The sequence below is a fragment of the Zeus faber genome, assembly GCF_960531495.2.
Source record: "Zeus faber genome assembly, chromosome: 21".
NCBI classification, from domain to species: domain Eukaryota; kingdom Metazoa; phylum Chordata; class Actinopteri; order Zeiformes; family Zeidae; genus Zeus; species Zeus faber.
Window position 1 is genome coordinate 4,414,169 of NC_137208.1, and position 25,154 is coordinate 4,439,322.

At 46.1% G+C, this 25,154-nt stretch overlaps 3 protein-coding genes across 4 annotated transcripts in view; 1 reads left to right on the top strand and 2 right to left on the bottom strand.

The window, feature by feature from the left end:
• Positions 1 to 43: 43 nt before the first annotated feature.
• lyrm5a (LYR motif containing 5a) lies at positions 44 to 2,478 on the bottom strand. 2 transcript variants are annotated; one of them, XM_080022693.1, is made up of 3 exons: positions 2,356 to 2,478; positions 1,729 to 1,798; positions 44 to 768 (listed from the first exon to the last, which is right to left on the bottom strand). In XM_080022693.1, the coding sequence occupies exons 2-3, from the start codon at positions 1,771 to 1,773 to the stop codon at positions 556 to 558; spliced, it is 258 nt and encodes an 85-aa protein (XP_079878819.1). In that variant the 5' UTR covers positions 1,774 to 1,798; positions 2,356 to 2,478; the 3' UTR covers positions 44 to 555. The 2 variants fall into 2 exon arrangements, with proteins under 2 accessions (XP_079878819.1, XP_079878820.1); XM_080022694.1 differs by lacking the exon at positions 2,356 to 2,478 and adding an exon at positions 2,138 to 2,337.
• On the top strand, positions 2,381 to 16,342 carry dnai7 (dynein axonemal intermediate chain 7; the record flags this gene model as incomplete). The annotated part of the gene is made up of 15 exons (XM_080022328.1): positions 2,381 to 2,476; positions 3,587 to 3,674; positions 4,142 to 4,233; positions 5,440 to 5,544; positions 5,650 to 5,787; positions 7,000 to 7,134; positions 7,252 to 7,355; positions 7,924 to 8,061; positions 9,058 to 9,086; positions 11,096 to 11,253; positions 11,592 to 11,733; positions 12,568 to 12,782; positions 12,982 to 13,140; positions 14,466 to 14,579; positions 16,067 to 16,342. 15 exons carry the CDS (start codon positions 2,381 to 2,383, stop codon positions 16,340 to 16,342), a joined length of 1,989 nt encoding a protein of 662 aa, XP_079878454.1.
• An 817-nt stretch (positions 16,343 to 17,159) lies between these two features.
• The window catches only part of lrmp (lymphoid-restricted membrane protein), a gene marked incomplete at its 5' end in the record, with an annotated part of 55,541 nt that continues 47,546 nt past the window's right edge, over positions 17,160 to 25,154 (bottom strand). The window contains 8 exons of the mRNA XM_080022329.1: positions 17,160 to 17,342; positions 18,110 to 18,261; positions 21,944 to 22,072; positions 22,760 to 22,858; positions 23,114 to 23,169; positions 23,719 to 23,787; positions 23,890 to 23,930; positions 24,871 to 25,018. Of these exons, the coding sequence (XP_079878455.1) occupies positions 17,200 to 17,342; positions 18,110 to 18,261; positions 21,944 to 22,072; positions 22,760 to 22,858; positions 23,114 to 23,169; positions 23,719 to 23,787; positions 23,890 to 23,930; positions 24,871 to 25,018 (837 nt within the window). The 3' untranslated portion in view covers positions 17,160 to 17,199. The remainder of the gene's footprint in view (positions 17,343 to 18,109; positions 18,262 to 21,943; positions 22,073 to 22,759; positions 22,859 to 23,113; positions 23,170 to 23,718; positions 23,788 to 23,889; positions 23,931 to 24,870; positions 25,019 to 25,154) is intronic.

Here is a 25,154-nt window from a genome sequence, read left to right on the forward strand (position 1 = left end):
CTTGAGATAATAAATATTGTAATCAGCACTGTAAAAGTTGTGATCTATTTTGAATCCAGTTTATTACAACATCAAAAAAGTTGGAATAAGCATCAATGAGATAATTGTTTCTCTCCCTTTACGACTTTGGATTTACAATACAAAGTCCCCGAGACATTAGACGACATATTTGAGCGCACATAACATTGTAAATGTGATAATGCATATTTTACATTTTGATACAATCAGAGATCATTTGATAGAGGGAGGACATTCACGCCGCCGTGTTCCCAGGCGCGGCAAAGACATTGGACTAGGAACTAAAGATTGAGGTGCTTTGGAACAGGACTTCATTTGACGCCACTTGCTCTGTACACAACTTTACCTTGGATTCCATCCAATGGATGGACGATAACACATTAACAACAGTTTTGATACGATATTCGTACCAATGTGCAAGGCACCGTGTGCAAAACAAACAGCGCACCCCGAAGTGGCACACGTCATTATGCATCGCCGAAATTGGTCGAGCAAACGTCCGAGGCGCGATGAAAAAACAAATGCCTACGAGCGTATTTATTCCTCTGGCTCGTAGTAGCGTTTTTTCATGGCGCGGTACTTCCTCAGGAAATAGAGAGCCTCCAGTTCTTTGATGACAAACTCTCCTCGCTTGACCAGCTTGCTGATCTTCTCCGGGTCGGTCACGTCTTTGTTCTTCATGAAGGCCGACTTCAGACGTTCTCTGAAATAAGCCGCTCCCTGCGGGTATTCACGCCCAAGGTACAACAACTTCCAGGAAGGAAGAAAAAAAAAAAAAAGAGATGAGGCAGGTTATTTAGACGAACACATAAACAATGCTCATTACTACACACCTCTGTGGAATACTGCATTCTGACTGGCGGTCAGTTATTTCTGAATAATGACCGATGCCACCGGCAACCAGTCCTCCGCTTGGATTCACTTCCCTCACAACACTCCGCCCACATGCTAACGATGACAGTACCTGGTGGCGACATCTTGCGACACGACATAGAAACTTGTAGGAAGCCTTGAAGAGATAAATGTGGATGTGTCCAATTTCACATGAATAACAGTAAATAAGCGAGTCACATGTAGGGCAAATAGTTTTCTACTTTGTTGTCGTGTTCGCTAAATTGCTGTGGAACTATTGTTCTCAGTGGAAGCCCTTACCTATGCATACTAGTTATGAAATACGGGGTTCATTCTGGCATGACAAAATTTAATTCAAGGACTTACATATACAATTTTAAGCAACATTTCTTAATTCTGAAGGACTTCACCCTAAACAAATAACACATTTTCAATGTGATCTTTATTAATTAAAATATTATATAATCGTCGTCTCAAGTGTCTATTTCCAACCATGCTGGGTTAAATCCACCTTTTCCCTGACATTGTCCAAGTCGTAAAAGTGATTCTGATTAATTTTTTGTCACATCACAATTTGAATAACAAATCCAGGCGCAATATCACAGGTTTCCAACGATCACGTCCCCCCCCCCCCCAAGGACTTAACGTATTAACGATAACGCGGGATAACGTGCGGCCCGCCGGGCATCGTTGGAGAAACAACCCCCGCTCTGAAGGGGGGCTGCTTGGCGGTGTGCTACGGGGGCCACGGGCTGCTGTGAGCGTGGGTTATGATACCGAACCAAACATTCGCTTCCCGGGTGATGTGTTTTTTATTTCAATATATATCTTTTTGGCAAAAACTGGATTTCTACTCACATTCTTGTACAGTCTGATAACTTCGCCCCGGAGAGGGTTGGCCATGCTGACGATGGGAAGGCCGTTCTTTCTGCAGTCGAGACATAAGTGGAACACACACACACACACACACACACACACACACACACACACACACACACACACACACACACACACACACACACGCAGTGTCAGAAACAGCGGATCATTAGGAAAAAACACGAAGAAGACGATTCTTAATTTGATCACAATGGCAGAGAAGACAAACACGGGGAGAGATGCCCGCGGCTCAAACAGTGACCCCAGTCCAGGGGTGCAGGTCCTCAGGTCCTCCACACACAAGCGTATCTTCCCCAACTCACAGTTATACATGTTTTGAACTTCAATCCTTACACGGTCATCACCTTTACTTTAATTGACATCGACTTACTCGAATTGATATTCCTCGCTTATTGCTCTGGCGACGTAATCGCATGTTTACCAACGTTAAAACGCCCTTTCGGCCGAGCCGTGGGAGTGCGCAGCGGGCTAACGGTGGGCTAACGGTGGGCTAACGGTGGGCTAGCTTGGCAGCAGGGGGGACGCGGCGCAGGTCAACGCGTCTATGCAACGAACGGACTGAAAGACGTGAATTGCTTGTTTTCTTACTTTGGGGAGCGTTGGGGCGGGCGGCATGGATAAGAAACAACCGCCTCCGCCTCCGCCCCCGCGTCCTCTGCTGTGCGTGACTTTCGGCCACGACGAGCAGAGCAGCCGCCACCCACGCGTCGTAAAGCGTTTGAACGTCGCAGAAGAGCGGAAGGGAGGAGGTCGTAAATTAAAAGCAACCGACGGCGCAGGCGCAAGTGTTTCCTTGGCAACCGGGACGAGAAGCAGAATATGGTTTAAAAAAAACAATTAAAATAATATATATATTTTTTGTAACTTGGACGTTGCCGTTTCTACGTCAAAGAATATTTATTCGCGGTTTGTGCTGTTAAAAAAAAAAAAAAAGTTACGGAACGTTGAAAACAGCGCCACCTGGCGGTGCGCGGGAGTCACGGCAGTCACCGTCGGAGCGTCAATCTCGTTTGTCTCTGCTGACGTGCGTCCAGCTGTTAGGGCGCTGCAGTGGATGCGTCTAATATTATATATGTCACTACGATTACATTCAAAGTTTCAAACTGTCTTGTCTAATGGATGCATGTGGAATTGTTCGTAGCAATAACCTTTTCTCCGGTTTTCCTCTTGTATTTCTCTATTTAATTATTTTAATTTTTAATCATATAATTTTCTTCATTGAAAAAGCATTCAAATATACAGATAGTGCAACATAATGGCATACAAAGACACAAGAATGTGAATTTAGTTAAGTAAAAAAAGTAATGACAATAATTTATAAAGAAACAGAATTGGGATGAACAAACTGCACTAATATCAAATCAATAATAGAATAAAAAACAAACAAACATGTAAGTCTTCTTTAAAGAGTTCACCGTACATCCATTACTCTTTCTGGTGTCCACAAGTTTGATGTAATCTTTCAATTCACATTTCCATTGTCATTGTCATTTTTTTTTTTAATCAAACCCGGTGGGGGGGGGGTGACGTCACAGTGACGTCATCACAATTTGCCCCGCCCCCAGCGCGCTGTGTTGCGGCGTGCGCTTGACAACGGCCAAACGGGCGTCGGTGCGGGATCCGCTCCCTACAGTATGGTAAATAATACACATTCATGGAGGATAAAGTTGTTTGCTGTGTTTTTACAAATATTCCCTCAATACGAGGGGGTCAATCGGGAAAATATAATATGAGAGCTGTGCATACACATACCAACCTACCAACCTGATTGGTGGAAGGAAAAATATGACAATGTTTTTTGTTTAATTTTGCCTTCCAGCCGGCCAAAAAGAAAGGCGCCAAGCTCAGCAAGGCGGAGAAAGCGAGACTAAAGAAAGAGGAAGATGAGAGGAAACTTCAAGAGGAAGGTAAGTAATGTATGTTTTTAATCCATTTGTAATTTTTGTGCAAAGTGTCCTTGGGTTGCTTGAAAAGTGCTTATAAATTAGAGTTATTGTCATAATAATAATAACAATGATGATGATAATAATAATAATAATAATAATAATAATAATAATAATAATAAAAACAATAATAAAAACAATAATCATTATCATGCATTTTTATGATATAACTAATTTACCTGTTTTGTCTTAAAAGTTTGCTTTGATTCAAGAACGAATGTCATGCACACATGCACCAAACTGAACATTTGACCAAACAAAAGAAAGTGATGGCTGTGGTTTGTGAACATATTCAAGGGCTATTCAAACACTGACGAAAAGGTTCAAAATACTGCTTGCACTTTGATCACAACATGGAGCCCTACCTCGTACCCAGTGTGCTCCTGGAGCAGACACGTGTGTCCTGAGACGTCCTTGTTTTTGTCCTTCAGAGGAGGCCAGGATCAAGGCGGAGAGGGATGAAGAGGAACGACTGGAGCGGGAGAAGAGGGACCAGGAGGAGCTGCAAAGACTTGAGTTAAAGGTAAGAGGCTTACTGTGACACAATGACTTCTCAGGCATGACAACATTTTCTGCCAGACCTCCACATGGACCTTTGGCGATGGACCTATAGTGTTTGGGATTGGACCTATGGAGGTGGACCTATGGAGGTGGATCTATAGTGTTTGGGAGTGGACCTATGGAGGTGGGCCTATGGAGGTGAACCTATAGTGTTTGGGAGTGGACCTTTGGAGGTAGACCTATTGTTTTCGGGTGTGGACCTATGGAGGTGGACCTATTGTTTTTGGATGTGGACCTATGGAGGTGGACCTATGGAGATGGACCTATAGTGTTTGGATGTAGACCTATGGAGGTGGACCTATGGAGATGGACCTTTAGTGTTTGGATGTAGACCTATGGAGGTGGACCTATGGAGGTGGACCTATAGTGTTTGGGAGTGGACCTATGGAGATGGACCTATAGTGTTTGGGAGTGAACCTATGGAGGTGAACCTATTGTTTTTGGATGTGGACCTATGGAGGTGGACCTATGGAGGTGGACCTATAGTGTTTGGGAGTGGACCTATGGAGATGGACCTATAGTGTTTGGGAGTGAACATATGGAGGTGAACCTATTGTTTTTGGATGTGGACCTATGGAGGTGGACCTATGGAGATGGACCTATAGTGTTTGGATGTAGACCTATGGAGGTTGACCTATGGAGGTGGACCTATAGTGTTTAGATGTAGACCTATGGAGGTGGACCTATGGAGGTGGACCTATAGTGTTTGGATGTAGACCTATGGAGGTGGACCTATAGTGTTTGGGAGTGAACCTATGGAGGTGAACCTATTGTTTATGGGTGTGGACCTATGGAGGTGGACCTATAGTGTTTGGGAGTGGACCTTTGGAGGTGGGCCTATGGAGGTGGACCTATTGTTTTTGGGTGTGGACCTATGGAGGTGGACCTATAGTGTTTGGGTGTTGACCTATACTGGTTGGGTGTAGACCTAGGGAGGTGGACCTATAGTGTTCAAATGTTATGAAAGCGCTCAATACTCGAATGTTTCCTTTTTTTTTTTCATTTTTGTCTTGTAAATCAAATATCTCTTTAAGATGTAGTTATGAATCATGAAGTACTATTCAACAGTCCTTATTGGATCCTACCTTAAAAAAACAAGTCTTTAGTACTGTAGACACATATCCCTGGAAACGGGGTCCTCAGGGAGGGTGTTGTTCTGCTCTGACAGGACCGAGAGCGCAGAGAGGATGAGCTGACCGAAGTTCGCCTTCTACTGGAGGAAATACAAGCCGGACTGATGAAGTGGAACGCCCAAGCCCTGGAGAAAGCCAAGGTGCGTCGGCGAGGGGGCGAGGGAGCGAGAGAGCGAGAGAGGGAGAGAGGGAGAGGGAGGGACGACCGTGGCGGCAAGGCACTCACTGTTTCTGTCCGGACGCAGTGGGAGAGGTACCTGCGGTGTGACGGCAACCCGGATCCGTCGGACATCAAGGAAATGAACACCTACATCAGCCTGTGGAGGGAGGACCTGGAGGTCAACATCAACCCTGTGCTCAAGCAGTGTGCACTCGCTTTACAGGTGTGTGTGTGTGTGTGTGTGTGTGTGTGTGTGTGTGTGTGTGTGTTTCACAATGTGTCCGGAACGGCATCAAGTAATCAAAAATCGAGTCCCAAAGAAAAAAAGAGTACGACTCGTCGCCACTCTCAGAGTGTGAGGGGCTGTCAGACACGGGAGTCGCAAGTAGATTGAGGCGCAAATGAGGATTTATTGACCAAATAAATATGATCAACTGAGGACGGTTGCAAAACAAGTGCAGGGGGAAACTTTCACAAACTTAGGTATGATAAAACCAAAAATCAGGTCAAAGGAACTTAAAACATAAAGTTATTCCCAAGTTAACATAAAGACAACTGGACACACCAAACGGACCTGCCCAAAGTACACAGGAGGCAATATAGGGACAAAGCCAAACCAAAAAGACACCAGAGGGGTGAAAGGAATATCAGAAACAAAAATGATTAACTGGAAATATTAAACAAGGGACTAAATAACACCAGTCCACATGTTTAAATAAGTGCAATAAATACAAAACATTCTTCTACAAAAAGATTCTTATTAAAGGAAATACAAAATAACCCCATGAGGTTGAACTGAACGGACTGCTCCACAGTTTGTGTCATTATGTTTTTTAACTTAGTAGGTGCATTATGAATGTAGGGTGTAAAAAGATCCATTTTACCAAACATAGGGAAAATATATGGCCAGTTAAAACAAACTGTGTGGGCGTGGGAGCGTCCATCCCACAGAGTGGCACGTGTCCCTGTTGAACACAGCGAGAGCTGCTATTCTGGCTGTAACAGAGAATTAGACTAATCAGCGCGGCCATGCAATGCAATTTTGATCTTGCAACCCAAAAGTGAATTTTCCATTATTTATAAAAAAATTTTCAAGAGGCATTTGAGAAGTTTTCACGGCACACCTGGCGAGCTCTCGTGGCACCCGTCGCCGGGTTCCCCCATTCCGGACGCATCATATGAAGCTTTCACAGCACGTTGTCCCTACATCTGTCCATAAAATTAAAAAAAAAGTGGATCTTTTTGATTTATTTGTTTGGCGCCTCATGCAGTGCAATAATGACAAATACTTTAAAACCTTGGTGTATAAAACGTACCGCCGACAGGACTACGTTGAAACTGTTTTAGCAGTTTGGGGGGGAAACGTCGCGCAACCGTCCATTTATGGCATTATAATCATTATGTTTCATATGTGTTATAAATATTATAAACCAAGCTGACAGATGAGCTGAAGGAGCTGCTGAGCAACTCCAGGGATAACCTTCTGGCCCTGAGGTACCAGGAGCATCTCCTGTGTCTGTACGAGCTGATCCGAGAGAAGGTGCAGCGGGCCAGCGTGGAGATCCTGAAGGTGGGCGAGGACACTCACACCCTCCCGCCGGCCACCGGGGGCGTGTGACATCACATCACATTATACAACGACACCCGTCACTCGTACCGCTTTTTTATTTTATCCTTTTGTTCACAGAACGCCATCGTCCATTGTGATATCGGCACAGGCAACATGCACACTGTCATCAAGGACGACAACATCACGCTGTGTATATGGGCCAACCTCAACAAAAACCCCAGGTGTGTGTGTGTGTGTGTGTGTGTGTGTAAATTTGATGCAAGTTCTTTCCTTTGAGATATAGTGAGATGTGAGAAAATGTCTTTGAGTTTAGTTAAAAAAAAAAAAAAGTGAAATTAAGAGACGCAGCAGCACTTATTTTGAGAATATATGGTTTTTTTCAAGACTTTACGGTAATTCTCATATTTTCACAAGAAGTCACAAGATCTTTGTAATTTTTTCTTAATAAATCTGACATTCAAGATCAAGATTCAAGATTTTTATTTGTCACATACATATACATACTTCCATACATATATGCAGTGAAATGTAATGCAACGCACCCGGTGATAGCACACAATAAGTCCTAGGAAAACATAAAAAATAAAATAAAATAAAAAGTAGAAAATTCCTTTCTAATAGACCGACTAACTGACTCCTAAAACGTAATACAGTAAGTGGAATACTTATAGAATAAGATAAAAAATATATAGAATAAAATACAATAAAAATAAATTGAAATCTTACCATCTCATTGTTACTGATTGAGGCCTTTTCCACTTACTTGGATGTGTTTCTGCTCCCGTCCAGGTTCACAGGCTTCCATTTCAAGGAGGCCGCGCTGGGCTTCGAGCTCCCCAAGCAGCTCGCCATGAGCGACATCACTGTTCGCATCCTGCACACAGCGTACGACCACCTGACGCCCAGGAGCCTGAGCCCCAAAGCCAGGTCCTACCACTACTACTACAGCGCTACTACTGCACTACTACTACACTACTACCCATACCTGCCACCGCTACTACAACACCACTATAATACCACTAATACTACACTACTTATACCTACCGCTGCTACTACAGCACTACTACTACACTTCCCATACCTACCACTGCTACTACAGCACTACTACACAACCACACTACTACTACACTACTCATACCTACCACTGCTACTACAGCACTACTATAATAAGACTTATACTACACTACTTATACCTAACACCCCTAATACAGCACTACTATACCACTAATACTACAGTACTTATAGCTACATCACTACTACACTGCTACTACAGCACTACTATAATACCACTTATACACTACTTATACCTACCACCGCTACTACAGCACTACTACACATGCTACTACTTCACTAATTCTACACTACACATACCTACCACCGCTACTCACACATACTACTGCACTACTGCTACACTACGACTACACTACTCATACATACTATAGCACTACTATAATACCACTAATACTACACTACCCATACATACTACTACACTAATACTACACTACTCATACATACCACCGCTACTACAGCACAACTATACTACCACCAATACTACACTAATTCTACACTGCTTATACATACTACAGCACTACTACTATACTACCACTACACTATTCATACATACTACTGCACTACAGCACTACTACTACACTAATACTTCACTACCCATACATACTACTACACTAATACACTACTCATACCTTCTACAGCACTAATACTACACTACTTATACTTACTACTGCAGTTATACTACACTACTCATACCTACTACAGCACTAATGCTACACTACTTATACATACTACAACACTATAATACAACTAATACTACACTACTAATACTTACTACAGTACTGCACTATACTGTCACTGCCAATCAGCTGTAACTGAAGTGTTCCTGATGTGAAGCTTGTTTCCTCTGATCAGATCCTTCTGGGAAGGAGGGCTGTCTCCAGGCACGGAGCCTCCTGCTGAGGGGGAGGGAGGAGAGCGAGGAGGAGACGGGGGAGCGGAGGAGGTGAAGGAGGGCGAGGCCCAGGGGGAGGAGAAGGGCCAGTCTGTCCACGGCAGGAGGAGGGTGAGACCTGCAGGCCCTTCAATGGCGCTTGCATATGTTTTTTGAGCTTGTATTTGGAAGAATTAAACAGTGATTTAATTTAGCAAACTTTTAGTCCCCCCCACACACACACACACACACCTTAATGAAATATCTGTGCAACATATTCTTAGAACATTCTTCTTATTACATTTCACTGCATATATGTATGGAAGTATGTATATGTGACAAATAAAAATCTTGAATCTTGAATCTTGAATCTAGAACACACTGTAGCTAATACATAGTAATACTGCATCATGTGTACCCTATATACATACAGTATACTAATCATTTATCCTGTGGATTAATAGATTCTGTGTGTATATATATATATTATATATTTCTTTGATTTTTTATATTTCATATTCTCTGTTTGGAAATAGGTTTTGCTATTCATATGAATGTGGATATTTCTATTCATTTATTTAAATTCTTTATATTATTTTATTTTTCAGACTGTTAAGCCTTTTTTTTTTTAATTTTATTTTATTTTTTTTTATTACGCTTAATCGTTTGTAGAAAAAGAAACGATCATCACCACCTGAAATTACACACATGAAGATGTACTCGGCGGAATGAGCTCATTCTGATACCGACTGTGGGTGGGACGCTGGGATGACCGACGACCTCCAAGGTGCTGTCGTGTAATATTCGTGTGTGTGTGTGTGTGTGTGTGTGTGTGTGTGTGTGTGTGTGTGTGTGTGCAGAGCGCTGCGAGTGTCCGGAGCAACAACGACAAAGTGGTGGAGGAGCCTGAGAGTGAGGTGCGGACGGAAGGTAGAGCCACAGGGAGCATCCAAGTACACAAGAGGAATTTAATAACTTCAACAGCTGTAAAAAAACAAACAAACAAACAAACAGACTTTCATCAACGATGGCCTGCGTCGAAAAAAACAACAAAAAAATAAAAAGAAATCAACAACAATTAAAAGACAAAATAAACAGAGAAAGAGGTAGGAGCTGCGGACGCTGGGGCTGTGTTTGCGTGGCGTCGTACACACGTTGGTGCATTGCCGAACACACTTTGCATGAATGAATTTGTGAAGTGTGGAGAAAAACAACACCACCACCACCAGTCACACAAAGTCACATTTTCAAAGACAAGAAGCCAAATAAAAGACATAATAATAATAAATAAATAAAATCCAAAAGAGACAAAAAGGTAAGACGGTGCACGGGTTAAGTTGGAGGTGATTTATGGGGCTAAGCGGCATAATCATAAATGATAATACAATCTAAAAATAGGTGGATGCACTGGACAGATGAACAGAGACAGAGTTTTTCCCCGCAAGCCATACGAACTGTCAGTGCTGACCCCACCAGGGGTCCTCACCGAGCCCCCACACACACACACACACACACACACACACACACACACACACACACACACACACACACCACTACCTCACTGTACTGTATGTAGCGTGCTGCGCCGCATACTATGTCACTGTCCTGGGTTGTTCGGCGTTTACCGTACTGCTGCGCCGTACTGTTGTGTACTGTGCTGTATTATCCCACAAACACCACCTCACTTTATTCACATGCCACTTTAAGGCACATATCTGTACATACATAATTAGCCTATCCCATATACATATTATATAGAACCTATTCCCTTTATCTATTCTATATATTTTTATTTTCCTCTACAGTATTTGACTTACTGCATTACGTTGTAGGAATCAGTTAGTTGGTCTAGTAGAAATTCTTAGGTAGCTACTTCAGTCTAGGACATATTGTGTGTAATCACCGGGTGCGTTGCATTGACATTTCACTGCATATAATGTAGGAAAGTATGTACATGTATGAAAGTATGTACATGTATGTGATGAATAAACCTCTTGAAATCTCTCTCTCTCTCCCCAGGGAGTGGGGGTGGGGTCCCAGCTGAAGCGGCGCCGCCCAGTGACGGTGCGCAGGAGGTGGACCTGCAGCAGTACACGCTGCTGGGCGGAGTCTTCTTCTGCGACATCTTCCGCCTCCCGCCGCAGATCTCCAAGGTCGGCGGCTGGGAAATCCAACAGGTGCGGGGACGGGGGGCCCCCACTTAAAAGGAACGGGAGCGGGGCCCCCAGGTGTTTGAAAAGGGTCAAGATTGCGAAACAATTCGAATCGACTCGAATCCCTGGGGCCAATTTAGTTGTCGATGGTTGTTTCCCCGAGGCTGCCTCTCCTGCCGCGGCGGCCACAGAGGCATTTGAACGACTCGCTTGGGGGTCTCGCATCACAGCTCCCTGCGCCGCGTCTCGCCTCAGCAGCACATGGACGAAGTCGAGGCTTCGCTTTTTGTTGTGAAGTTTGTCGAGAACCTGAAAAGACGACGTGCGCCCGTGTGTGTGTGTGTGTGTGTGTCCACCTCCAGCTGCTGGACTCGGGGCTGCAGGTCTTCCCGTATCCGCCGGAGTCCCGGGCCTTGGGATCGCCCCCCGTCGGGCTGTCCGTCATCTTGCCCAAAACGGTCCTTTGCATCGAATCCCCCCAGATAGCCTACTGGGACGCCACAAGTAGGTGGTAGAAAAAAACCCATTATTTAGCGCAGAATACAAACACGTGGTTCCAAAAGAAGGTACAGAGAGATCTCTTACACAGTATTTAATTCCGGTTCCATTCCTCACTGTAAACAGCTGGAACAAACATCCCACCAGCATCTCATCCTCCTGCCGGGCTTCTAATGTAGAGCATCTAAAGGGCGGGTTGGGTGTTTTTCATCCCAGACCTTATTGAAATGGTGGCTCCCGCCATTTTAAAGGGTTGGCGGCAACAACCCGACTGAAGGCTCTGCTACCGACAAACTCACCACTCTGCCGCAGCTCCTCGCTGCGAGGCAGTGCGGTCCAGCGGGGCACGCGTCGGAGCCTTGGAAAGCGCCGAGTCTCCTTTTCGAAGAGGCATTTGGGTGTTTTTCCAACGCCTTTTTCGGTAACATTGTCGCCACGTTTCATTTAGGGCTACCACTCGGAATTGCCGCAGGATTGGCCGCAGCAGGTCGTCAGCGGGAAGCGGTGACACGCCCTGCTTCTAGTCTCGCGCCAGCATGGATTGTGGCCAAGGGCGTTGATTTGCGGCAGTCAATCAAAACCTAAAACGCCCGGCGACCGTTTTGTTTTCACCTCAGGGCCGTGACTCCTCTGAGTTCTCAGTTTTTCGAAAATAACTGAATGTTTTCTCCAACGTTTGCCCCATTGGACTGCATTGAATCACAGCAGAAGCCACGGCGGCGGTACGCTTCTCAGCAGTAGCTCAGCCAGGTTGTCGCTCTGGGGAGGCACAAATGACGGGAACCAAAATGGTCCGAAAAAGTTGGGGAAAAAAAAAAAATCCATTTTGTTTCCCCTCAGGAAACTGCTGGAGGACGAACGGGGTGCGGGACGTTTGCTACGACGCCGAGGAGGCCAGAGTCTCCTTCAAGATGGAGTCCTTCCAGGCCTTCGCGCTGCTGCAGCACACCTACAGCAACCTGCCCCTGCAGGGCTGGGAGCTGCGGCCCCTGGACCAGGACCAGGCCCTGTTCACCGTGCGCGGGGCCCTCGTCGACCTCACGATCACTATTAAGGTGAAGAATTGTATTTATTTATTTATTTTATTAACTTTGACCATAGCGCTCTGGTACGCCGCTCGTTCTTGGATTTGGTGCTTTCTTCGTGATAATAGAAGTACAGATTAGAACTGCGGCAGCTCCAATATCCATAAACTGGGGCGTCTTGGAAAGGGGCGTGGTCTTTTATCCGTCTGTCCGTCCGGTGGCCCCGCAGGACGACCAGTGCATGCTGCAGTCGGAGCAGCCGAGGTTCCCGCCGCACCTCATGGGGAAGTGGATGCACTGCTCCGCCCTGCAGGCGGCCATGGCCAACGCCGGGATCAACATCTTTGTCAACGAGCACACGGACAAATATGTCAACTCCGGTGGAAAGGTTTGTTTATGTCTTTGGGGGAAAAAAAAAATATATATATATATATATATAAAAATGTTATTTATTTATTATTTTCAGACAGAAAGAGATAAATAGTTATGGAGCAGTAAGTAGCTAAAGCGAGAGAGCAACAGATGGAGCCATAGGCAGATGGATCGATAGAGAGCGATTGGTCGATAGATTCATCGTCGTATTCATTATACATTTAGTGAAGTTAAAACGTAGACGCGGGCTCCACGGCCGTGCATCACAAATAAGTACAATTTAAAAACGGGAGTAAAATACAGATAATCGATGGCCCCAGCGATAGATGGAGCGATACTTTATTTCCTGAAGCGAAACTGTAGTGTCATAGCAGCTCACATCAGAAATAGGCAATAACAACAATAACAATTCAATAGTATAAAAATAGCAGAAGTAAATGGCAACACACAATAAATGTGAGTTATCAGTACAGTAAAATAGAAAATATGTCAATATACAAATTGTTTGGGTTTGGGCTGATACTTGCTTGTGTTGCTCTCGTGGCGGACAAATCAAACCCAAGAAGTTGCCGACGTGTGAAATTCAATCAGACGCCAGATCGGAGGCGACGGTGCTCCCGTTGAGCCCAACGCCCGCGTTGCGCGGTTTATTCCAACGTGAACGACAGTCAACACGTTTAACGACCTGACACCGCCACGTTTTCACACATAACTGCCGTCCTTGAGGAGCGCAGATCTGAAGCGCGAGAACAGCCGGGCGGAGCCTGGCGGCACCGCGCCACTCGCCGGGACGACGAGCGCCGCCAGGCAACACCAAAGCAAAGACGTGCGCCTCGCCACCGTGGTCGTTTGTGCAGCGCTGACGTTCTACACCGATCAGACTCACGGGTCACGGCCACGATTGCACCAGTCCACACTCGCCGCGTTCTTTGGCCCCGCCCCTGTGCAGGCCCAGCCTCTCATTGGCCGTTGAGGCGTGTCGTGGCGGTTGACGGCTTTGATGCCGGCGCACACACACACCAAAGGATTTTGGAAAGACTTCGCCCCGATGAACTCAAACATGTTAGATTGAGTGGGGACCTGATTGACCTGAATCGCACACGCGATTCTACAGCGCGACCGCCCCGACGCCGCCCGATCCAAAATCGTTGCCAAATCGGCAACAGGTCGGATTAGTCACCTGCGTCGCACGAAGCGCCGCGGCGACAGAGCGAGATCAACCCGCCTCTACGGCTCACGTCGCCCGTCACGATGACGGACTGGAAAGTGATTCTAGCGCCGTGGCTCTGTAAAGATTTGTCCGTTTGTTTGGTGTCTGGTGTGCGATTCTCCGCCCCTCAGGACGCGCCGACGGAGCACGCGCTGTACCAGCAGATGGCCATTCTGGCCCCCGCCTACGCCTTCTCATGGAGCCAGTGGAACGCCAAGTGCGGAGCCGAGTGTATGGTGATGCAGGTCGGGCGCGCGCGCACACACACACAAACAGACAGACAGGCAGACAGACAGACAGACAGACAGGCAATGTGCGTGTTGTTTAGGAAATGAACGGAACAGAGATTGAAAAGAAAAGACGAAAAAAAAAAAAAAATCCAGCAGCTGCTTTTCCACCTTCCTCATCTCTTCCCGCCGTGGTCCATATCTGTGTCATTTTCCTCTTCCTCCTCCTATTCCCCCGGTGTCGGAAACGTTGCAGCATCCACCTCCACCTCCCACCCCCCACCCTCCTGCTCAAACCTTGAGCACCTGCCGACGCCATGTTTCCTCCTTTCAACAACTCTTTATATTTGATACTTGGATTGATGCCCTTCACGCACCGTGGCCATTTTGAGGCAGGGATTCTCAGAGTGGGGTCCGGGGACCCCCAGGGTGTCCCTGGCAGTAAAAAATAAAAAATAAAATCGTACCGTGTGCTTTTTTTTTGGGGGGAAATATAGGTTTTTAATGCACTAGATCCATATATAATGATATCCTTTTAGACAACCAAATCCAGCCATGCGCTCACCACCACCATGCGCACCCGTCTCTACCGCACATTTCTTTTGGTTTGTGTTGATATTTTGTCGCTGCAACGTTATACCTTTATTTAATTGATGTTAGTTTAATTGTTATCGCTTTTATAGAAATAGGCCTGATATCAAATTACTTTTTGGGGACATACAGTACGTTCCCGGCCTATTTTCTCCCAAACACCCCCCCCAGGACCCCTTGTATGAGAACCCCCGGTTTTAAAGAACCATGATCAACGCTGCACTAGGTTACAGGAGGAAATAAATCACTTGTACAAAACCGTTGCCTTGTTTTGTTCTCCAAATTTCACAAAAAAAAAAAAAAAAAGACACCCAAGAAATATCACAAAGGCCCTTTCCAGCTGTCATTAAGATGTGACCTGTATCTGGACACGCTTTCTGGATAATGCCCTTTGCATTCGCACCCGGCCTCGAAAAGCGTTCTCTCCATTCTGCCGCATTGGGATGGATCTCAGTGTGGAAATGAGGGAGGTGGACTAGTCAACAGGAAGTGATGCGACTCCAGCGCCTCCACTCATTTTCCTTTGCTCAGACCTGCAAACCCTGAGAAAATACTGAGTAGCACAACAGTGTGACAGGGTCTCCGTGGTGTTTGAGTTACTGCAGCTAAATGATCCATCAGTTATACATGTAGTAATACTATACACAGTATACATACACATCCATGTGGTAATAGAATATACAGTATACACATTCGTGTGGTAATACTATAAATGTATACATTTTAATGCCAGGCATAAAAGGGGCATTTAGGTGCAAAACTGAAGCTTCTGAAACAAGATGGCATTTTACTTTACAAAGTTTCTGTGATATGTCAGGTGGGATTTGTCGAGGATCAGATTCTTACTTTTCCGCCGAAATCCATTCCAGCATTCTTTTGCCGTTATACATAATCTTTTCAATCCCCGCCCCCAGGTGTGCGAGCACCACCACCCCTACCCCGTGCCCTCGGGCCAGTGGAGTCTTTACCTGCTGGGGGCCCAGAGGAGTCAGCAGCTGAAGATGGAGGAGACGAGCGCCACCTTCTCTTCGGAGCTCGAAACCGACACCGAGTTCCACTCCACCTTCATCCACATGGTCCGCGACAGGACCAGCCCCGAGGGCGCGGCCCGCAGCAAGGGCACCAGCTTCCTGTTTGTCCAAACCGTGCAGACGCTGCTGTCGGCCACCAGGCCGCTGAACTATTCTTAATTTAAAGGCACGGGCAGAAGTTTGGTCTAAAACCCATCTGGGTAATAACAACAAGCCCGCAGGTCTCAGTTGAAGTATTATTGGCTACTTTATTTGTGCAAAGTTTCAGACACCCTCTTTGGAACATACCAAAATGTATGATGTTTAAAAATGGTGATCAGCACGGCAAGAATGCAAACAGAAAAATAAAATTGCTTTGGTGATAAGACTAACATGTCAATTTGTCAATAAAGTCCATTTATAATACAAGCAAAACATTTAAATAAAAATAAACGTTTCAATATCAGCCAACGCACACACACACACACACATATAAATAGTTAACTTTCAAAAACACTAAATTAAAAAAAAGATTAAACTTAAGTTTTATTACCAGTGTTTGTAGATTTTAAGTTAAAAACCGTTTCCTCTGGTCCCACTGAGGAAAAGCATTTCAAAAGTTTAATTAAAAAAAGAAAAAAGGTGGCCAGCCCCGGTGACAGCGTGACTGTTGTCCACATCCGTAGGAATGAAACCACCTCCCCTTTAAAAAACAAAACAAGTCCACCAGCACCGTTCAGTTCTGACAGGACGTCCAACAGCCTCGGGAGCGCGCACACACACACACACACACACACACACACACACACACACACACACACACACACACACACACACACACACACACACACACACACACACACACACACACACACACACACACACACACACACACACACACACACACGGCTCCGTTGTTCCCCTGGAGTTTGCCCCCTGACTGATTGCTCGCCCTCAGGCGCTTCATCTGAAAAACCACAAACCCCTTTCTCCCCCAAACAACCCGCCGTCCTCCCTGCCTGCCGCTCCACGGACAGTTAGACGGGGGGCTGCCCGTTGTGGCGGAGCCCCGTGTAGGGCCACAGCAGCTGCTGGATGGTTATCCAGGAGTCCCCGGTCCCTACGGGGGCCGCGTCCACCGCCGGCTGCATCACCAGGCCGGCCAGCAGCGCCAGGAGTCCTTCATGGGGGGCGAATTTGATGGTTGGTGTAATTAGGATAATTAAGGACGCCTTTTCCCCCACATATCGTCTTTATTAAAACGGTGTCGTCTACAGACTGAAACAAACCCAGTGAAACAAGGTATTCTACACTTTCCAAAGCGGTAATTCATATGAATATTCTCTCTAAAAATCTCACATTTTTATCGTTTTATTTTTTATGCCAATGTGGACATTGGAGAACCGCGTGCTAGACAGACATCCTGCACGGACGCTTGTACTCGTTCGCACGGTTAAAGTCTGGTCGGGAAATTGAGAAAGGTCTCCCCCCGTTACAGAAGCGCAGGATTTATTATTTACGCAAACATCTAGTTTTTAATATTGACACTAATTCAGTCCGCTCAGCCTGAACCCTGCGCTGCGTACAGTACACACGGCAACAACATTTCAGCCACGCGTCAAGGTCTTTGCAAATGGAAGCCGTGTATGTGTTTATCCGCACAAAGAGCGGGGAAGTGAGATCCGATCACAAGTGGTTGCCCGGGCCGCATGTGGAGATTCCTTCTCATGGCAGGTGTGAACAGACGTGCTTAGAGCTGTCCACTTCACCACTTCATCACCGGTATTAACGTGCGTCCTGCACGTTAATACCGGGCGTAAACAGGGAAGCACGACTTGAAGCCCCCATTTAAAGGGACTTCAATTCCAACAGTTACACTTTTATTATTTTGTATTATTTATATTCAGAAAACAAAACGGTTACTTAATATCTTATGGGTGGATGTACCTGCCAGCAGCACCATCATGGCCAGCCACAGCCAGGGCCCCCTGCTCACTCTGGCCACTGCTGCTGCCGCCCTGGAGGACGAGGACGGGCTCTGCGACGGATCCGGATCCGTTCTCGGGTCTGCAAAGGTGGGGCTGGAAGCCGGGCTGGGACTTGGGTGGAGGGGGAGACCCAGGAAGGGAATGCCAGCACAGAGCAGACGGGGGGAGGAGAAGGGGGCCAAGGGGGAGACAAAGGACAAAACAAGTTAGTAAAGCCAACAGGGCCCGGAAGAAGCACGTCCGGGTATGAACGGGGACACCTTCAGTTACCACGAGCGACCGGCTCTTTTTACAATATCACAGAGTGAGTCAAATTTAAACAAAAACAGCGCCAAAACCGATTTACTGATCAACGCTGGTCAATTGTGGTAACTGTTGCGACACGGCAGGTGTTGCATGACCTGCAATCCAGTAGCTTATGGCCCTTTTCCATTGCACAAAGTCAGCATTTGGTTTTGTATTAGTTCTTTTGAGAAATGTTAAAAGAGAATGGAGGAGATCGCATGTTATAAAAGAACATGGAAGGTAGAAATAAAGACAGCTGACAAAAAAAAAACGACAAAAGACTCTCGATATACTTGGGATGATGATTGCAATTGACCAATCGATGGCATGCGGTGTGGCTTAGCTCCACCCATGGGGCCTGGAGCTAAAATCCGCATGCGTACTTGAGCATGGAATGGCATCGTTGGCGGTGGAAAAACCAAAACAAAGCAGGTTTGCAGGTTCCAAGGCGGCGGATAAACGCCATGGGATGGATATTCTGTCTGAAAAACCCCCTCTCAGGGCTTCACAACACACCTGAGCTGCACCACGGCAGACACGTCGTGGAGATAATTGGCCCGATCACTACCACCGACTTCAGAAAGGCTTTCAACGGAAAGGTTAGCGCATGGAGGTGAAATTCAGCATTCGGTGCAGCCAAGGAGAGCAAGCAATCAGGCCTGGGATGGATCAATAGGGGATGGTAGCTCAGGAGGTAGAGCTGGTGGTCTAGTGATCTAAAGGTTGCTGGTTCGATCCCAGGCTCCTCCTGCTAGCATGCTGTAGTGTCCTTGAGCAAGACAATTAACCCCTAATTGCTCCTGATGGCTGCGTCCGTCGGTGTTTGAACAATTGTAAGTCGCTTTGGATAAAAGCGTCTGCTAAATGACTAAATGTAAATGTAATCAAATGTATAAGGAGGGCCATGAAGGCGTTGCCCCGTGGTAAACCACCAACGGAGGAATCAAAGTTGTCCAGCTTTATGAAGAGAATGATTTAGCATGAAGAGCTTGACTTTTGAGTCGGTTGGCGCCATTGTTGGTTTTCCCGTTGGTTCTGTTGGGCAGAGGAAGACTGGGTGAGCACCGATCACTTACAGCATAACAAGGAGCTCGTCCTCCCTTCGGACAAGACGTGGGTAGCGTTTTAAAAAAAAAAAAAAAAAAGGAAGGAATACTTCAGAATCAAAAACCGATCAGCAGCAAATCAACAGCAAACATGCAGCAAGGAGTTCCCACATACAAACACCAGATGCAAAGCAGGTTTGTTGCTCTTGCACGTTCCGAGGCCAAGACGGCTTTTGAACGTGTAGAGTTAGTGATGCAAAGACGGCGCTCTGCGGAAAGGGTTAGTGACCACGAGCGACGTCCCCCCCACCACCCAAATTGAGACTCGGCATCCAATATGGAGGGCAAGGCTTCCACGGATAACCCAGATCTTTAGTCCCAAAACATTGTTCTCAAGCTAGGGATGGAAAGCCAGGGCACGTTTCATTGGAGGCGGTCCTCAGGCACTTTGGAAACGTCTTGTCTTCCTGACCTACAGCAACAGAGTCCCAGGCGCAAGGAAAATGGTCGTCCAGCACAGACCAGGATGGAGAAAGAGCTCCATAAATAGAGTTCACCAATCGATTTGGAATACACACACACACACACACACACACACACACACACACACACACACACACACACACACACACACACACACACACACACACACACACACACACACACACACACACACACACGGATATTTGGCTTTCGGGCTTTCAAAACGTGAACATCATGATGAAGGACTGTTTAAATACCATTATAATTGAACCAGGACATGTATTGGTCGATTCATGGATCAAACACCTGTTTGCTCCTTGTGAGAGAACAGCAAGTTGTCCAAAAAGTACTGAAACATTGAACAGTTGGACACGTGCATTCAAAAGTTTAGAGAAGGTCAAATTAAGTTCACCTGTAAAGGTTATAGTGCATTTTAGGTTCATCCTGAAATTTCACCCGAAAGCTGAATATCCCTAACTTTTTGTGAGTAGTGTATATATATATATTTTCTTTTTAAAATCAGCGGCAAGGTAAGCAACATGGATGTTTTCTTAGCGGTTGTAATCACTGTGTGGAAAACAAAGATCATCTCCTTATACAACTACTGCCTGTGCAGAACTTCTGACCAAAATGTAATGGAGTTGAATCATATCATGGAAGTGCTGCAATCATGGATAAAAGGGAATATTTTCGCCCAACTTCAACAATGAAGTAACTCCCATCGAGCCAGATCATCAACATCCCCCCCCGTCTTCCAATCGGGGAGTTTCTCTCTCAGAACCGAGACGATCATTTGGATCTTCCTGAAGGCAGAGGCATACTTAAAAAGCAGTGCAACTTTTTGACTAAAAGGACGCGTTCAGAACAGGGGAAGAACAACATCGACCGATGATTTGGCTTCTTTCCGTGCAAGCGCCGGTCGCCAACGTCTGGTCTTTTTCCTCGCACCGAGAGCCTCCCTTGTCGTGATGGGTCCAAATTCCACCTCCTTTTTTCGTCTTTAAAATCCACCCAAGCCACAGCCGACTCCTCCCGCACGGAATCACTCTGCGCCCCCTAGTGGCGGAGCTGAAATAAAGACGTAAACAGCGTTCTGACTGCGTTGTTCTGGGATGTTCTCTGGCGGTTCTTATGTGTTTTGTTCTTCCTTCTTTCAAAGTATGCCTCCGTCTTTACCGGTCTGCGTCACATTGACGCATATGAAAATAAGCCAAAATGACCAAATTTTAGAGACAACTCCCTTGTCCTTCTCTTCTGCACAAACACAAAATATTGCTTAATTTCTGGAGCAAATCCGGACATCATCATCTCCCATCAATTCCCTTGAAAGTGGACGTTTAAGGCAAAACAACCGTTCGTGTGGAAAGAAAACGCAAAACCTTTGTTCTCCACATAGCGACCACAGGAATGGGTGAGTAAAACCGTAAAGTTTGCAAAACCTCAATATCTCTATAAGAGCAGTGAGGGGAGAATCGACAGTGGCTTCCAAAAGCCAGCAGGGTCCGAAGGATCCAAAGGCCGGGAAAACGACCACTGGTCAATGTCTAGATCAGCTGCCCGCAACCTCTTTTTGGGACACGACCCCGTTTTAGGTCCCATAGTTCTCATGACAAGAACAATTGTAATCATTTTTTTTCCTCCTTTTATTATTATTTTGGAGCCAGGACCACTAATTGAATTACAATTACAATTCACATTTAGGCCTTGAAGAAACTTATTTCCTTGCTGCAGTTTCTAAAATGACTTCTAAATTGATTTTATAGTTTCAAATCTATTTAAACAATTTTTCTATTAAAATATATCAATCAAATGTTAACTTGAGAGACTGGAACTGTCCTGTGACCCAGTGTGCATATCAAGTGACCACAATTGGGGGTCGCAACCCCAAGGCTGGGAGCCTCTGCGCTAGATGTTTCCCAGATTTAGGATGGAGGTCTTTCAGCGCGGGGTCTGAGCGGCTCTGTGGTGACGGGACTAACGTCTTGAGGGGCAGAATGAAGGAGGTCAGTTTGCTGCCCAGCTCACTGAGGCTGGACTTCCTCCTCTCTGCCAACGGCTCGTCCCGCGGTTCCTCCTCCGACTGGGAGTCCGTGTCGCCGTAGGGCGTCCTGCTGGGGGGGCGGGAGGGGGGCAAGTGTGTGGGTTGGAAATTCACAAACACACACTGTTAACCTCAAGCATACCAACACACAGGCCTGCATGCAAAAGCATGCAAACACAAACACGCACGCATATCCAGTACAGACTTGTATACGCATTTACACATTCATGCATACACAGCGTGTGTGTGCAGACAACCACACGTCAAAGGTTTTGTGAAATATGATGTCCTCAAGGTTTTTCTTTTAAAAAAAGATATAAAGTACATTGGTATACACATTTTATTATAATTGTGTTTTAGACAGAATTATTGAATTTTATAGTTTTGAATTTTCTTTGCTATAAACATGGATTCCATGAATTCACTGTAATTGTACAGGTTCAGATAAATACAACTGGTTTAAAATCTCTGTCGTGTGATTACTTTCCATCACAATATGACTTCATATTATTTCACAGCCGTAAAATAATATCTACTAAATGTGTAAAAAGTCTCACGAATGCGTCTACGTCGGACAGAAATTCTAGAAGCTCAGCGTCGGAAAGGGTTAATGGCATAAAACATGGCTGCCTCCTGGTTGGACGACACCAGGAAGCCGCCATCTTTATGCGGGTTGTCCAGCGGTGAACGTGATGGGCGCAGAAGGCAACAGGCGTGTTAGCTGTCCTCCCCCTGTTCCCTCGGCATGTCTTACCCCTTCATCATGACCGAGAGCTCTTCCGCCTCGACCCAGGACCCGGAACTAACAAAGCGCTTTAGTGGGGGCCGCGCCGCGCTCTTCCCCGCCACATTCCTGGAAAGGGCCGCATCACAGAGCAGCAACAACCCTCGTGTCACGGTACAACAAACCCCAGTGGCTTTAGGACTCAACAACAACCAAAAACACACCCGCCCAATGGCTGCAGGAACACTGACCAGTGTGTTGAAGTGTGTCTGTGATAAAGAGCAGGATCAATAAAGTTCTCTCCTTCAAATGCACATTCCCATGTGTCCCAAAACATAAAAAAAATTCTAGTACAGTTGTATGTGTGTTACACACAGTACCTACCAAGGAGATCTCCTGGTTAGTCGCTCGGCCTCGGCCTCTGAGGTGTCCTGTTTGGTCTGGATGGAACACACACACACACACACACACACACACACACACACACACACACACACACACACACACACACACACACACACACACACACACACACACACACACACACACACACACACACACACACACACACACACACACTATAGGCCCAGAATCTTCCGAAACAACCAAGTGCCTCCTGTGGGAAAAGGCTAACGTTTCCCAAGTGCTGAGAACCAGTTCCCGCGGTGGGAAAGCTGCGGTCTCTGACTAAATAACAACGTGTAGTTAATGATAACATTTAAACCGAACCAGACCCTGGGTTTAGGTTAGAATCCAACTTTACGCTGCCATTATGATGGGGAGGCAATGGCAGCTTGTCTGACAACAATAAGCATATATTAAAAAAAAAAGCTGCATTTGCAATTAATTGATTAATCACAAAAAAAACCCCAAAAAAACATGATTGAAAAATATATATTTAAAAAAACATTTTTACAACATCATGTTTGCCGCTCCTGATCAACATGTTTGATGGTTACTCGCAGTAGAAAAGCGACCGTGGCACTCACCATGTCGAAGTGCATGTTGCCGCCGCCCGAGCGGGGAATAGCTGCTATGCTCACCCTCCTCGTCGACGACTGTGAGGGAAGGAAGCGACATGGATAAATTACTGACGAAACAATTTTGGCTCGTTGCCGCCCCGCAGGAATATTGCTCAATCAGTTCAGACGGAGGCACACCTTGTAGTACTGCGATGACTGCTTCTTTCCCCGGAAGTCATCTGGAACGACAACGCGGTTCATCAATATATTCGGATTGATGTGAATTACACGGCACGTACTCCAGGTGTCCAGACTCAGGACGCAGTAAAAACAGAATTGCATTAACACCGTGGCCCTGTTCACGCCTGGCATTAACGTGCGTCTTGGGTGATGCGATCACAAGCGGGCAGCTCTGAGTAAAGGTGTGAACGCACCCAGGACGCGTTGAGATCCACTCGGACCACATACTGAATGGCCGCATTCTTTTAGCGGTGTAAACGCAAATGTGTCCCGGGCCCCATTGAAGGACAGCGTGCTCAGCTGACGTCCTCTGCGTAAGCGGAATGGGACGGTCCCTAAGTTCAGATGTGTTTGCATAATTGTAAGTCGCTTTGGATAAAATCGGCTGCTAAATGTAATGTAAAAGTAAAAAAGTGTTAAAAAAAAAAAAAAGAAGATTTAATTCCATGTGGAGACACATTCTCATGCCAGGTGGGAACAGACGGACTTTGAGCTGTCCACTTGTGATCGGATCACCCAGGACGCAGGTTAATGTCAGGCGTAAACAGGGCCTTTTGGGCTTCTTATGCGCGGGTCACACCGCCAGCGACGAGGTTTCTGTGTGCCTGCCGTTTGCGGGCGTGTCCGCTCAAAATCAACTGGCTGTTGTGGGCACGACAAACATTCAAATCCCTCTCCCTTTCCATATTTTATATACATTATATAGATAGATGGTGCAGTGTCTAGTCCCCCCCCCATCAAAAAAGGGTGTAGTTTGTTTACTTAGCAAAATAACCTCTTGAAAAAATTCGGTAAATAATGGTGACAGCCGTCCCTTAAAATAAAGAATTGTCCTTATTGAAGAAACATCAAATGACGTGTTCCTCATTTTATCTATTTATGTGACCTGCCATTAGGGAGCAGCAGACACCTGCTTGTAAGTGTCTACGCCCTCTTTACCTCTTTCGGTTTGAGATCCAAAAGACCTCTCGTTCTGCATGAGCGTCTCTCTGAGCTCCAGCAGCTCGGCGTGCTCCTTGGTGTACATCCGCCTCAGATTCTCCACGTGCTGGATCATCACCTCCACCGCCTTGCCGATGCGGTTCTCCTGAAATTCACCGCAAAGTTAAACCAATCACCACCCCAATCTAGAGCAGTGATTCTCAACCTGGGCTGCCAGATCCCCACCAAATGGTCGGCATAGATCGATGCCTTAAAGGACAATTTGGGGCATACGCTTCCTA

Bases quoted from the DNA above. Each gene is read 5' to 3' on its own strand.
- lyrm5a (XM_080022693.1), bottom strand. From the start codon at position 1,773: ATGGCCAACCCTCTCCGGGGCGAAGTTATCAGACTGTACAAGAAT. The intron at 769-1,728 runs GTGAGTAGAAAT...CCTTCCTGGAAG, and splicing joins TTATCAGACTGTACAAGAAT to TTGTTGTACCTTGGGCGTGA.